This window comes from Trichechus manatus, unplaced genomic scaffold (assembly GCF_000243295.1).
Source record: "Trichechus manatus latirostris isolate Lorelei unplaced genomic scaffold, TriManLat1.0 scaffold00005, whole genome shotgun sequence".
Classification (NCBI taxonomy): Eukaryota; Metazoa; Chordata; class Mammalia; order Sirenia; family Trichechidae; genus Trichechus; species Trichechus manatus.
Genome location: NW_004443941.1, coordinates 27,001,672 through 27,017,183, shown reverse-complemented (window position 1 = coordinate 27,017,183; position 15,512 = coordinate 27,001,672). Strand labels below are relative to the sequence as shown.

The window sequence follows — 15,512 nt, the reverse complement described above, 5'->3', positions numbered from 1 at the left end:
CACTGGTCTCACCCCTTCAGCAGCAAGGGAGAATGAAGAAAACAACATACAAGGGAAAGATTAGTCCAAAGGACTAAAGGACCACAACTACCACTGCCTCCACCAGACTGAGTCCAGTACAACTAGATGGTGCCCGGCTACTACCACTGACTGCTCTGACTGGGATCACAACAGAGGGTCCTGGACAGAGCTAGAGAAAAACATAGAACAAAATTCTAACTCACAAAAAAAGACCAGACTTACTGGCGTAACAGGGACTGGAGAAACCGTGAGAGTATGAAGCCTGGACAGCCTTTTAGCTCAGTAATGAAGTCACTCCCAAGGTTCACCATTCAGCCAAAGATTAGACAGCCCCATAAAACAAAACAAGATGAATAAGGCACAACAGTCCAGGGACAAGGACTAGCAGGCAGGAGGGACAGGAAAGCTGGTAATAGGGAACACAAGGTTGAGAAGGGACAGTGCTGACATGTCGTGGGGTTGTTAACCATTGTCATAAAACAATACGTGTACTAACTGTTTAATGAGAAACTATTTGTTCTGTAAACCATCTAAAGTACAATTAAAAAAAAAGAAAAATAATTTTATCAGTAAAAACAAAAAATACTTATTTTACTTATCTATTTGAAAGAAAACTTGATTTGTAATCTAAAAATGAGAGAACTAACTTTCCATGATATCTTACTGAGCTCTGCATTTCTTCATTTCTTCTTCTGTTTAAAAAAAAAAAGACATCCTTTAAACTGCATCAGCATGCCTTGAACCAGCAATTCCTTATTTAGTGGTCACTGGCTGCTGATGCTATGGAATTATGGAAGTGAGAGATTGAGGTGGCAGAGGAAGGAATATAGAGTTACTCGAAATATCTGAGGGCAAATGACAAGAATGTGAAAACAACTGACAGAGGAATTTAGAAAAGTCAATTTAAAACAATATAATTATAAAGAAAGTGGCTGTGGGAATGAAACAGGTAATACCTATTAAATAAACAAATCTAGCAGCCTTAATATTAATGAGTGGTGGCAAGTATCCTCAAATTTAATCAAATAAAGATTCTTGGTATAAAATATTTTCTACTATTTATATTTGTGGATTTTCCTTGCCTAATTTCCAAAGAGCAAGTAAAGATAGCCCTTCCTGTATATAAAGGTTTTCAAAAGCTAATGAAGAAATACAATTCTGGAAGGTTTAATAAGAGTTCTTTTAAGCCATCAATGTATACGTGTTTCAGTGATAAAGAGCAGATAACAGATTTTCACAAAGCAATCCACACTAAAGGTTAGTTTTAAAAAACAAAATTCAAATCAACAAAAAATTTTTACCAACAGGAGAAAGGGAACATTTTCTCATGGATGGAGAAATGGTTAAAAACAATAGGTCATGGTTACCTCTGCCCATGCTTTAAGTACAGCCAGCTTTTCCATGGTTGTGGCACTCTCTCGGTACAGCTGGCTGGAGGACCCTCTTCCAGCTTGAACTTTGTCGAGAGAAGACACCAGCAGATTGTGTACTCGACGGAGGTCATTGAGATCACTCACAACTCCACTTCCAATCCATGTACTACATACCTAGCCAAAAATAAATTGTATACACACAAAAATAACACTGTCTATTCGAGAATGGAGTAGAGATTATTGTCTTTCTTGGGGGAAGAAAAACAAAACAAAACAAATGAATGAAACAAAACAAAAAATCCCAGTACTATGATCTTTTTTTTTTTTTTAAATAACAAATTAACAGCACTCTACAAATGAAGTGTAAGGATTTTTATTGCATTCCTATGTGGAAAAAGAAAATATATACTTATGTTTCCATTGTCTAATTTAACAAAAATTTTAACAGAAAAATTTCTTCCCCAAATCAGTTCAGTTGTGAATAATTCTTAAATTCAACAAAATTTCTGAATATTTACTACAGGCAAAGGGTTATGCTAAGTGTTATGGAAGACTTCCCAAAGGTCATAGCCTTGAAAACCCTATGGAGCAATTCTACTCTGCACACAGGGTTGCCATGAGTCAGAATCAACTAGGTGGCAACTAATAACAACAGCATGGAAGGAAAAAAGAAGCACAGGGATAAAACCTAGCCCCTGCCCTCAAGCAAGAAAACAGATATTGAGCGAACACACGGAAAAGTTTTATGACTGATACTATACCTAAAAAACGTCCATGGAAAGACAAAGAAAGGAAAGATTAATTCCAGCAAGAGAAATGGGAAAGTTTAGGTACTAGGTGTTTGTGTGTATAGACATGGAGGAGTTATATGCAGAACAAATGAGATTTGAAAGTTAGAATTAAATTATGGTAGAACTTAAATTTCATGTGAACTGAATTCATACTTCATTCTGTAGGCAAACAAGAGTTTCCAAGGCTCTGAACAGGGGATTGATATTATAAGAATTGTGCTTTAAAAGGATTGCTCAAGTACTTATAGAGAGAAAGGAATGTATATGGACAATAAGCAATGTGTTCAGTTAAGTGACTATTACAGTACTATGGAACAGGGACGATACGGATCAAATTGGGAACAGAATGAAAAAAGAGAGGCATCTGAGAGAGGTGTGGAGTTAGAAATCACAGGACTTGAAAGCCAATTAGATATTTCGAGGGGGCAGGGGCAGGGAGCTACAAAAAGAGCAAGAAATCAAAGTTTGCCCTAATTTTGATTGCCAAACCTTCTAAGTTAGATGAATGGAACAACAGTCACACCATTGCTTAAGAAAGGAAAACCAAAAGGAAATGAGAAGGTAAACGGCATGATTTTGATTCTGAATATTTTGCCATGTTGAGTTCAAAGTGCCAGTAAGACATTCATGGTGAGATACTAAGCAGGCAGGTGGAAATTTGGGTCTGGAATTCAGAAGCAAGGTCAAGGGTAACTAGGTAGACCTGGGAATCGTCCACACAAAGGCAATGACTAAAGCAATGCTGCTAGGTTCAAAGATAGAGGAAAAAAAAGCCTTAAAGACTGAACATGGGGGAAATGGTTATACTTAAGGGACAAGTGGAGTAAGAATAAACAATGAAAGAAACTGAAAAGGAAAAGTCAGAAAAGCAAATGGAAAATTAGGCAAGTGTGGTGATGTTAGAGCCAAAGAAAGATCGTCAAGAAGGAAGGAGTGGTCTGATATTGCCAACTTTAACCAATAATAATCCTTGCTTTCTTATCTGAAATTGTTGGGCCGAGAAGGGTTTTAACAATTCACAATTTTTTGGTAAAAGGTACATAAATCTCATTAAGGAATATGCCAAGCAAGATGTGTGGCAACACCTCATAATTAATGCATGAATATTTCTATAATGAAATGTATTAAGAATAACACTAAGAGACATTAATCAATACTACAGTCTCAACTTCAGGTCAGGGCCAAATGAGACCAAGTTAGCTCAGGTTTTGTGGCCAAGTGAATTATGAAAAAACTTCATTTTCAGAGCATTTAGATTTCAAAATCGTGGTTAATGCACTCATGTTCCCGTATTTAAAACTTTTTTTAAAAGTTGAGAACATTTATGCAAACTATTTTACTCTCAAAGAATTCAACTTTATAAAGCATAGTTAATAAAAATTATTAAGGACATCTCTTAACCAATTATTATCAATTAAAAACATACTGATGGCAAAGTAGGACACCAGCCAAAACAAGGCTGAAAATATAATAAAATTTAAAGTGAAAAGAGATTAAATTCAAGTCTGAAAAGAAAGAGGTGTTATTCCTAAGGAAACTAAATATACTGGAGAGATTTGATAAATATTTCTGTAAAATTTGGTAGAAATATAACAGTAAAAGTTGGGGAAAACTGTAAAGATTCAGAAGTTGGCACTAAGTTTGTGTTGCAAAAACCTAAATACTTTCTCCACTTCAAAGAAATTGAAACCGGAAATTGCAGATAATGCATTATGGGTTTGGTTTATGAAGACAAAGCAGCACTGTATCAGCAAAATCATATTCAGAAAAAGACCATGGCCCTACATCAACAGATTGGTGAATGAATACATATTTATAAATTTTAAGCTGAAATAAAATATTCAAGGCACACATTATGTTTATGATTCTGACCCTGATTTAAATTATTTTTTTATGAACCATTGATTAGTTTCCAACTGTGTTACATTTGAGGATCTCTACCATAATATCTAAGAATTACCCTGATTTTAAGGTTTCTTCTAGTAAATTCTAGTTTATTCTACCAAACGTGTTGGGATGTCATGTTTCATTATCTGCCCAAAGTCAACTCCTTACTTTCCCATAAGGCATGAAACTTGCAACCAGTTTCCTTCTAGGAAGAGAAGGAAAGGAAACCACAAATTTAAGCTTGCCACTGGAAAAGAAGAACCTTCTTACAGAAAAAGAAGCTGAAGCCAAAAAGGAAATAAGTTTAAGGCAAATTCAATAACAGGAAAATCTTCATACTACTCACTCATAAGAATAAAAATTCTGATAGACTTTAGTTTTCTAATGATCAGGAGCTTTATAGAAGATTTTGTCTGTTTAAACACTGTTCTGAAACATTATCATGATATATTTATTTACACATGGCCGTCATGGGGCCCTGGTGGTGCAGTGGTTAAACGTCAGGCTGCTAACCAAAAGGTTGGCAGTTGGAGTCCACCAGCCACTCCTTGGAAATCCTATAAGACAGTTCTACTCTGTCCAATAGGGTAGCTATGAGTTGGAATTGACTCAAGGGCAATGGTTATTTTTCTATGCTTTGATGATTTTTAAAGTTTGTGTGTCAACATCCCAAAACAAATTACATATTCTAAACCTACAGTTTGTGCTTCAAGTACCATGATCCATGACCTGTCTCTTAAACAAGGCTCCCTCTTCTCTCTCTGGTCTGCTGTTGGTGGAAGGAATTCATTTCTCTATAAGGTCACAATTAAGGCAGCAGCCTTCAGTGAAATAAATCTTAACAACAGAAGGAAGAAGCAAATCCATTCAGCCACAGTGGGGAGAAAGTCACAACTTCAAGCCCATCTCTGCCTGTAGGTCACATGAGGCTTGATCATGGATTCTAAGCAAAAACGATGGATCACAGTCCTGTACTCCAGAAAACTGGGAAGGAGAAGAGTTGATTCTCTTCTATCCTTAAATAAGCAGAACGTGGTTTTCTGACATATTATAGAGTTTAGTGTACGAATTCTTTTTCAGGATGAGGCACATGAAAAAGAGAAACCTATTAAAGGTATCAGAACATAAGTGTTTTTGATGGTTTATGACTCTACAGATACAATAAAGTGAGGACAATCCTGTGGGATTCATTTTGCAAAGGAATTTCCATATTGTGAAATTCTCTTTGGGATAACTTAACACCTACAAACTACTAGAATTTTCACAACCTGTGGTCAAAACAAACAAACAAACAAAAAACACTTTTATTACTTAATTATAATTATTAAAGTCTTTAATTATTATAGATTTTGCAACCTTATTTTTATTTTAGCTTCTTTTATGATTTTCCTATGTCTGTTCACTTCTGGATAAGACAAGAATTATGTACTCCAAAGTCATGTCCTTAGCTATGACAAAAAAAGGAATCTGATTAACAGTTACTACTTCATCATATGATACATAAGAAAAAAGGAAACTGCCATTGTTGTATTTCCAAGATAAAAATAAATATTATTTGCTTTTTCTTCTTGTCTTTCTTGGAAGTGAAAATTTAAGATATTGATGTCAACATTAACTATTTTTCTTCTTACCTGGCAAGCTTTTGCTATTATGTCTGATGGAGTATCTTGTGAAAAAGCTGGTCTTAGAGCAGCTCCCACCTAGAAAATGAATAAGACGATTTTATTTTTAAAGACAAATAATATTCATAAAGCTTTTTGTGTCTGGAGATGAAAACACATCCCTTTTCCTTTCCTTTTTATCACCTCTCCCTTATCTCTCTTTTCAGTTACAATAAAGTTAACCATACCATTTTTCTTTTGTTTTCCAGGAGGTTATCAGTATCAAATCTATATGAATGCTATACCAAACAGACAAACTTGTGTCTTCTCCTTTGTTTCTGTTTAATAGTAAAGAAGATTTTTCTGACAAAACCACGTTACCAGAGATAACACAAAACTGCTATTCTATCCCTTACTCTTTTTTTCTAAATATATTTATAATAGCATTTACCTCATGAATATCACATACAATTGGATCAATTCCTTGAAGTAACTCAGTAGTAGTAAAACTTCAGTCACTAAAAAACAGTAGAGATCATTTTTATCTCAAAAAGTGATGACTTACGAGAAGGTTGCTCAGGAAATAAAAATGTATGTACTGCTGTAAAGGAATATGAGCTTTCAGATTGAAATAAGCCAACATCAGTCATGGATTCTTAGTTGTATTAGTAGATTCAGTATCTATGAGTTGAATAAAGGAATCACTTGTTGCCATTGAGTTGATTCTGACTCATAGCGACCCTTACAGATCAGGGTAGAACTGCCCCATACAGTTTCCAAGCCTGTAAATCTTTATAGAAGCAGACTGTCACATCTTTCTCCCATGGAGCAGCTGGTGGGTTCGAACTGCCGGCCTTTCGGTTAGCAGCTGAATGCTTAACCACTGCACCACCAGGGCTCTCTAACAAAGGAATTAGATGTAGTCAAGTCCTAAATTGAGATTTCTTCCCTTACACTAGTGATCTGGTCAAGTAAGGCAGACCAACAGCAGTGGGGAAATAGATCAAGAGTCCCTCTCTCTGGCTAAAAATGCATGGCAACTAACCATAACACAGGAGTCTGTACTGGATCCTGTACTGAAGGAGAAAGAATACCATAAAAAAAATTATTGGTTTGACTAACAAAACTGGAATATGGCAGATTATATAAAAGTAATGTATCAATGTTGAATTTCCTGAAGTTGATAACTGTCCTGTGGTTACGTAAGAGAATGTTCTCATCATTTGGAAATACAGCCTAATGTGTTTTAGGGTAAAGGTACATGTTAAAGTTAATTTACTTTTAAATAGTTTAGGAAAAACAAAAGCGTGTGTGTGTGTGTAGAGAGAGAAACTCAATGATAAAACACATGGAGCATAATCAACAATTGGTGAATCTAGGTAAAGGGTATAATAGCTTTTTGTACTATTCTTGCCACTTTTCTGTAAGTTTGAAATTATTTCTAAATTAAAAGTAAAAAAAACAAAAAGTCCATTACTCTGACAGGTTGGGTATTCGGGAACAAAAAATTGTATACAGGTTTTTCTATTGCCATTTGGGCTAGAAGCTGTAACTTCCTCACCTGTACTTATGATAGAAACACAATATATTATGCATTATCCACATCTCTTGTGTCTGGAGCCAAGATTTTGGCATAAGCACGGTAAAAAAAAAAAAAAAAAGTTTCATGATTCTTCCCTGCGAATATAATTTTTTTGCCTTTACATAATCTTCCATTTCTAGGATTAGATTTATTGCTTCATTTGAATAACATAAATAAAGCTATAAATCCCAGGAGAAACAAGTATATTTAAGTTTAGAATGAAATAAAAAATCTTTTGAAAGTATCTAGTTCTATCAGTAAAAATTTTAACTGCTATTATTAAAAGTTAATTTATCTTTCAGTATGCTGGGGCAACTGTTTTATTTTTAAAAATGTTCATCAAGTCTTGACATATAAAAACAGTAACAGCAAATCCACAACACTCTTTTGAATGCTCCTTTTATCTTTTCAGCGGCATGGATAACTAGCTAAATACAAGACTGGGAAGCTAGGTTGGAATTTCTATTCTAGTTTTATCAGTAATATACTGTCACAACTTAAAAATAGTGACAAGAGTTTTACACTACTGTCTCTTCAACTGTGGGTTGACTGAAACTGTAACAATGTGTCTAAAGACATGTGTCCTACATGAATAAGTAGACTGAAGTTCTAAATACATTCTTCAAAGGAGTCTTCACTCCTTTAATGGTCACTCAAAAGATCAACTTTAAGTTTCCAAATAAATAGAGTATCTCACATTAGCTTGATATTGCTCCAGAATCACATGACCTGGAAATTCTGGCTCAGGCACAGAGGCAAACTTCTTGATAATGTCTTCAAGTGCTTGGAGACCAGCCATCCGCAGCTGGTTGCTATGATCAGTTGCAGCCATGAATGCCATGCGAATCAGGTCAGAGAGATGAAGTACTAATAGGTCATCTAAAAATAAAAATAGAAGGCAACAAGAAAAGTTTTCCAAAAATAAGTGTAATAACATAAAAATGTGAAACTCTAAATAAATTTCTAAGAAAAGCATTTATGATCCATATGATTTATTGTGTTTAAAAATAACAAAGATATACTTTCAAGAAAACTTTCGCATCAATCTTTTAAGAACACTGGCAAATCTTTGCACCATATGGCAACACAGATGAAGTTACAGGATGCACAGTGACATCTGAAGTAAAATAATTAACTTCCCCCAAACTATTCTGTAATTCTTTTAGAACAGGGGCTGGCAAATTTTTTCTGCAAAGGATTAGATAGTAAATATTTTTGGCATTGCAGGCCATATGGTTTCTGTCACAACTACTCAACTCTGCTGTTATAGTATGAAAGCAGCCACAGACAATTCATACACAAATCGGTGTGCTTATTTTCCAATAAAACTTTATATGGAAAGGGGAAATTTTCTTTTCTTTTCTTTTCTTTTTTTTTTTTTTTAGTAAAGGCTGTACTGGATCTGTCCTAACAAGCTTAAAAGCAAGTCTTAAAACAATTTAAAGTAATTTAATTACATCCCAGAACAAATTCAATGCTTCTTAAAGGAATACAACAAAATCCAGCACAAACATCCTAACATTTGCAATGTCTAACACCTAATAAAAAATTACAGGCATGCAAAGAATTAGAAAAATATGTCTTGTAAAGAGGAGAAAAAAATCAATGAACAGAAGAAGGACCAGAAATGAAAGATATAATAGAATTAGCAGAAAGGGACCTTAAAACAACTATTATAAAAGTATTCTCTATTTTCAAGAAGCAAAAGCATGAACACAATGAAGAGATAAATGAAAGAAAAAATACAAATGGGACTACTAAAGATAAAAAATAAAATATATGAAATAAAAATACACTGGATAAGATTAATAGCAATTAGATACTGAAGAAGAAAAGATCAGTGAACTTAAAGAAACGGCAACAGAAATTATCTAAAGCATTTATCAAGCTCAGGGAATCTAAGTTCTTCAGAAGGCTGTAAGACTCTCGAAGTCTTTTTGAAGTAGGGACAGTTCTACAGCTCAGAAACAAACAGCTGATCCCCAAGCAGCTACATTTACACAGGCTTTTTTGTTGTTGTCATCAAGATTACAATTTTCCAATTTTTCACAGGCTTGCCTGAAATACTGCTTTTAGAATCTTAAGTTTAAAAGGAGTTATCTTTTGGTTTGGGGGGGGGCAAGAAGAGGGAAAACATCTGGCTAGAAGTCCTCAATGCTTCCTCACATAACTGAGGAAAGAAAAAACCTACCACCAATAAAACTAGGTTTAATAAACTACTGCCAGAATTGCAGAGGAAATTTTCAAGGCAGAAGGAACTGAATTAAAATGGGCCTATTCATATTATGCTAATCCATAGTATATAAAATATATGTAAAATATTCTCCATAATAAATATATTCATTAGTCCTCTTGTACTCTATCACCTAATCCATAAAGTCTAAGACAATATTAAGCTACCAAACCTAAAACTAGGCAATTGTCTCTGGAATGAGAATGCTGCTTTCTTCAACAATCAGAGTGTTGTCACTTCTTTACATAATCTCTACCTCCAACCTTCCTCAAATCAAGACCTTTCTCTGTTTTCTAAATCCAAAGAGAAGAACTCCTGAAGAGATGAGAGTGGAAAAGGGCAAAAATAAAGGATTAACATAACCACAAAAGGCCAACTTGTCTGTCAGAATCTGGAAAGCTTAAAACAATAGGAAACTGTATCAAAGAAGCGGGGCAATGCTCGAACCAATTCAATGGACAGTGGATGTGCATACCACAACCAAGTAACAATTCACCCCAGAAAGAGAGTTAAAGATGTACCCAATATCATACATAGCCCACATAACAAATAAAAAACAACCATCATATGACAGACCGGGGACCCCTGAGCCAAGAGACCAACTGTTAGAAAAGAAAAACAAGATCACTCAATCATGATCTTAGTTCTTCGTCTTTACTTTAACCAATAATAGTCTGTAAGTAATTTACTCATAATGAATCAGCACCTGTCAACATTGTATAAAAAACACTTATAGATTGTACTTCTTTGGATTCTGGTCTGCTTATAGACTGAGTGCTTGCAGCCAATCTCCCATATTGTTTTCTGATATGTCACAATAAAAATCTCTTTATTGCAGAAGGCTTTAGTGAAAGTGGTTTCTCTACAAAGCAGAAAGCCCAAAATGGGGAGACGATTTGGGAGCTGACAGAGGTTTATTACTTAAACCCTGCAGAAATGACATGGCCTAGCAGGGAGCTCAATGACCTGAGCCCCTGACCTGAGCCCCGGATGCCTGGGTTCGAGCCCATGCTCTGCTACTAACTGGCTCTGCTGAGCTTGGGTAGCTCCGTGCTTTAGGCCACTACGCTTGGTTTCAAAAATCTTTGGAGACCAGGTGGCACAGTGGTTAAGAGTTCAGCTGCTAACCAAAAAGTCAGCAGTTCGAATCTACCAGCTGCTCCTTGGAAACCCTATGGGGCAGTTCTACTCTGTCCTATAGGGTCGTTATGAGTCGGAATCAACTTGACAGCAACGGGTTTGGTCTTTTTTTAATTTTAGAGGTTTATTATATTCTGGGAGTAGTAGTTCCCTACGACTAAAGTACAGTAGATACGGAGATGACGATAATGCAAGAAGAGTGTGGGTCTATTGTTTTTCACATACCCTGCCATGACTGTTAAGAATCAGAATGGCAGGCAAAACAAAGCATACCAGGTGGGGAACTGTTATATCAGCTTACCATGCAGCTGATATCCTAGTAGACAGATTCTAGTAAAAGACAGAGAGTATGAGTAATCCACCCCGCCCCCCAACACATACACCACCCACATTGTGAGCAAATTTCAATTACGGAGAGCACTCTGTTCTTTTGAGGATATATAAACAAATAAGCTTATGAAGAAATACAAAGGTAAAGATCCTGAAGATTCAGACAAGAGCTAACCTCTGAAAATAATTTTCTATATAAACTAGAATAAAAATTTAGAAAATCATTTGGTATCCTCAAGAAAATGTAAAAAGTCATAGCTGCTATGGAATAAGCAGAGATAACCATAAAGAATGAGAAGGATATAATGGAGGTGAGAGAAATACAGAAAATTACAAGAACACTAAAAACACAAAAGCAGACTTAAGATCCACAAGGAGGCAGAAAAGAGTAAACAATTACCAATTATATACAGAAAAAACTTGTGAGGATCTGTCAGAATGCAGGTGAAAGGACAAGATACACACACAACCAAAATAAAAACAGTTAAACAGAAAGGAAGGAAGCCAACTGAAGACTTTTCACTATTCCTTAAATATGGTATGCACATTTATCCTTCCATTCCTTTATAAATTCTCTTATTCCCTCTGTTTATAATAAACCAGTATGGTAGACAGAATAAGGGCCCCTAAAGATATTCATGTCCTAATCCCTGAAACCTGTGAATGTGTTACTTTACATGGTAAAAGGGACTTTACAGATGTGATTAAGGCTTTGCACCCTGAGATGAAGAGATTATCAAATACTATCCGAGTGTGCCCAATCTAATCACTTGAGTCCTTAAAAGCAGAGAACCTTTGCTGACTGAAGTCAGAGAGAGAAGAGAGAGAAATGCAACAACTGAAGAAGGATCACAGAAAATCAACGATGCTAGCCTGAAGACAGAGGAAGGGGGCCAGAAGCCAACAAACACATTAGGCAGACTCTAGAAGCTGGGAAAGACAAGGAAATGGATTGCCCCCTACAGCATCCAGAAAGGAATGCAGCCCTGCCAACATCTTGATTTTAGCCCAGTGAGACACATGTTGGAATTCTGACCTACAGAACTATAAAATAATAAATTTGCATTGTTTAAGCCACTGACCTGATAATAATTTATTACAGTAGCACAGAAAATCAGTAAAGATTCTGGTGCCAGAAGTAGAGTGCTGCTGTAATATTCAAAACTGTGGGAGTGGCTCTGGAACTGGGCAGTGGGCAGAGGCTAGAAGAATTTTGAGAGGCATGACAGAAAAAGCCTACACTGCCCTGAACACACTTAATAGAAGTATGTATGCTAACAACTGTATTAGCGAGGTGCACGTGAGGAAAACCTAAACTGTCTTAGAGAATACTTACCATGAACAGACTATTAGTAGAAATATGGACATTGAAGTTGTTGCTGGTGAGGGCTCAGAAGGAAGTGAGGAACACATTATTGAAAATTAGAGGAAAAGGGATACTTGCTATATAGTGGCAGAAAGCTTGTTGAAATTGTATCCTGCAGTTATGTGCAAAGTAGAACTTGTAAATGGTGAAACTGGACCTTTGGCTGAAGAAGTTTCCAAGCACAGTGTGGTGTAGACTGGTTTCTTCTTGCTACTTTTATAACTTGTGAGAGGAAAGAGGTAAATTGAGGGGAAAACTGTTAAAACAAAAAAAAAAGAACCAGGTATTGAAGATTTGAGAAATTCTCAGCCTATTTAGATTACAAAAGATGCTAAAATCGAGAGATTCACTGTAAGAAAGCTACTGTAGAGAAAAAGCCAAGCGTGTGGTTGTACAACCTTTTGCTAATACCTGAGGAAGACTGAAAGGTCAGAATACTCAGGCACACAAGCTCTTTGAAGAGAATAAGGGTGTGACTCACGGATCCTCTCAATCAAACCAGAGAGCAACCAGAAAGCTTGGGAGCACTGTCTCTCAGCCATCTTAGCAGAAGCAAAAAACAGAGAAGAAATTATCTAGTAAAGATCTATAGAAAAGCCTCTTGTCTAATGAAGTGAATCCCTGTGACATACAGGGGAGACTCAGAAGGTTTTTGAGAATTTATGTTAGCAGAAACACTACGAGCTTGGACTGAAAGAGAGAGACTATGAAATGAAAGACGGTAGTCTTTCAAAGGTGGTCTCACAAAACACTATGGGCAGAAAACAGGCTTATAAAACTGCTCAACAACAAACAGATGCTCCCTTTCATGATAAAGGAAATATGATGGGGAAGGGCAGCGCCTTGAACCACAAATGACTAATTTCAGGCCTTGATATCTAATGGAGGCTGTCCAGCCGAATATGAAAACTGCTTGGGGACCAAAAACCTATTGCCGTCGAGTTGATTCCAACTTCTAGTGACCCTAGGAGACAAAGTACAACTGCCCCACAGGGTTTCCAAGGGGTAGCTGGTGGATTTGAACCACCGACCTTTTTGGTTAGCAGCTGTAGCGTGCTGTAGCTCTCAACCACTGCGCCACCAGGGCTCCAGGCTTGGGGACCAGTGATTCCTATTTATATTTTCTCCCTTTTGAATCAGAATGTCTATAACTTTTATCCTATGTGTGTCCCACCACTGTGTTTTAGGCGCAGATAACTTAGAATTGTACCCCAGGATGGACCAGATTTGATTTGGATGACTTAGATGATAACATGTAGGACTTCTGAGATGATGAGATTTTGGACTTTAAACTGGTGCTGTAATAGGCTGAGACTTTTACAACAACAACAACAATCGAATCTAATGTAATCTAATCAGAGAGGTCCTTCTCTGCTATTTCACCTTCTAACCAAAACAAACCCACTGCCTCTAAGTTGATTCTGACTCATGATGACCCTACAGGACAGAGCAGAACTGCCCCATAGGGTATCCAGGGCTGTAAATCTTTATGGAAGCAGACTGCCACATCCTTCCCCCCACTGGAGTGGCTGGTGGGTTCGAACTGCTGAGTGCTTAACCACTGTGCCATTAAGACTCCGAGTAGCCAACAATCCTTAGAGTTCCTAGACTGGTGGATTCATCTGCCTCTGTTGTCTTCCCCCTGTGACCAGGCGTGCCTCTGTGTCTAATCTGCTCTTTTTTTAATAACTCAGAAATGATTAGGTTTAACACATACCCTACACTGATACGACCTCATTAACAAAACAAAGAAACTCGATTTCCAAACAGGATTACATCCACAGGTACAGAATTCCAACACACATTCTGGGAGATCACAACTCAATCCGTAACACCCCTAGAGCCTCTAGAAAGGAACATGGTCCTGACGACAACTTGATTTTGGCCGAATGAGACTCATATTGGATTTATGAACTACAGAACTGTAAGGTAGTAAGTATGTGTTGCATTAAGACATTAAGTTTGTGGTGATTTGTTACAGCAGCAATGACAAACTAATACAATCACCCTTTCCAGTTCTGCCTGGAAAACCTTTCCTCTGCCTTTAAAATCCAGCTTCAAAATCACCTCTTCTGTGAGGTATTTCCCTGGGTCTTCAGGATACAAATATTACTTTCTTTATTTTTCCAAATTACTCTATCATACCACTATTTGAACACAACATAATTATTTGAATGATAAGTCAGACTCTCTGCCTTCTAGACTAGAAGTTCTTCAAGGGCACAGACTACATTTTTTTCCCCCTTTTTGTATCCCTAATTGTAGCAAATAATAACCAAAACCAAACTTGTTGCCCTCAAGTCAATTCCAACTCACAGTGACCCTACAGGACAGAGCAGAACTGCCCCACAGGGTTTCCAAGGCTGTAATCTTTATGAAAGCAGATTGCCACCTTTCTTCCGAGGAGCAGCTGGTGGCTTCAAACCACTGACCTTTCAGTTAGCAGCTGAGCACTTAACCACTGCGCCACCGGGGCTCCTTACAGCAAATAATAGGATTCAGTAACTATTTGCTGAATAACGATATAAAGACACTGTGTTCAAGACATTTGTGCTTTGTTGATACCCTATATTCAGACTCACACTTTATACATGATATACAACTGTTTTTTGTCTGTTTATTTTTTAAAAATCTATTAGTGAGCTCCACTGCTTTACATATATAATAAAAACAATGTGGAAAGAATTTTTAGTTTACAGACATGCAATTTGTCTTTAGATATTTAAAAAATGATAGGTGATGAAAAGAAAATAAAGTACGAGATAAGGAGTCTGTTACTCTACCACCTCTTTCAACTTCTCTGGTCTCTTCATCTGTAAAATGAAGCTATTGGACTTGATGATCTCTTTGTAAATTTCCTATAATATCTGATCCAGGAGATATGTGGTATAAAAAGCTTACAAAAGATAAGAAGCAATGCAGTATTTCACTAATAAATAGTTTTTACCTTTTCAGAAACACCTAATAGCATTTCTAAAACCTGAGAGTTCTAAATCTGCCTTGGCATTCATGAATCCTGACATTCTCTATGGCTGGGACAGAAAGCTCACCTTAGTGTTTTGCTATCTCTTTTACACTGAAGGGCTAAAGCCCGGACAAGGTACTGAGGAAACCTACACAAGAGCCATCATTATCCTAGTGGCAAGTTATTAAATTTACACACACACACACACACACACACACACACA

At 36.6% G+C, this 15,512-nt stretch overlaps 1 protein-coding gene across 2 annotated transcripts in view; it reads right to left on the bottom strand.

Moving 5' to 3' along the window:
* The window catches only part of HEATR5B (HEAT repeat containing 5B), a 114,650-nt gene that overhangs the window by 42,831 nt on the left and 56,307 nt on the right, over nucleotides 1-15,512 (bottom strand). For both annotated transcript variants that reach the window (XM_023736033.1, XM_023736041.1), the window contains 3 exons: nucleotides 7,953-8,134; nucleotides 5,704-5,772; nucleotides 1,389-1,568 (listed from right to left, as the gene is read on the bottom strand). In XM_023736033.1, coding sequence (XP_023591801.1) covers nucleotides 1,389-1,568; nucleotides 5,704-5,772; nucleotides 7,953-8,134 — 431 coding nt within the window. The remainder of the gene's footprint in view (nucleotides 1-1,388; nucleotides 1,569-5,703; nucleotides 5,773-7,952; nucleotides 8,135-15,512) is intronic.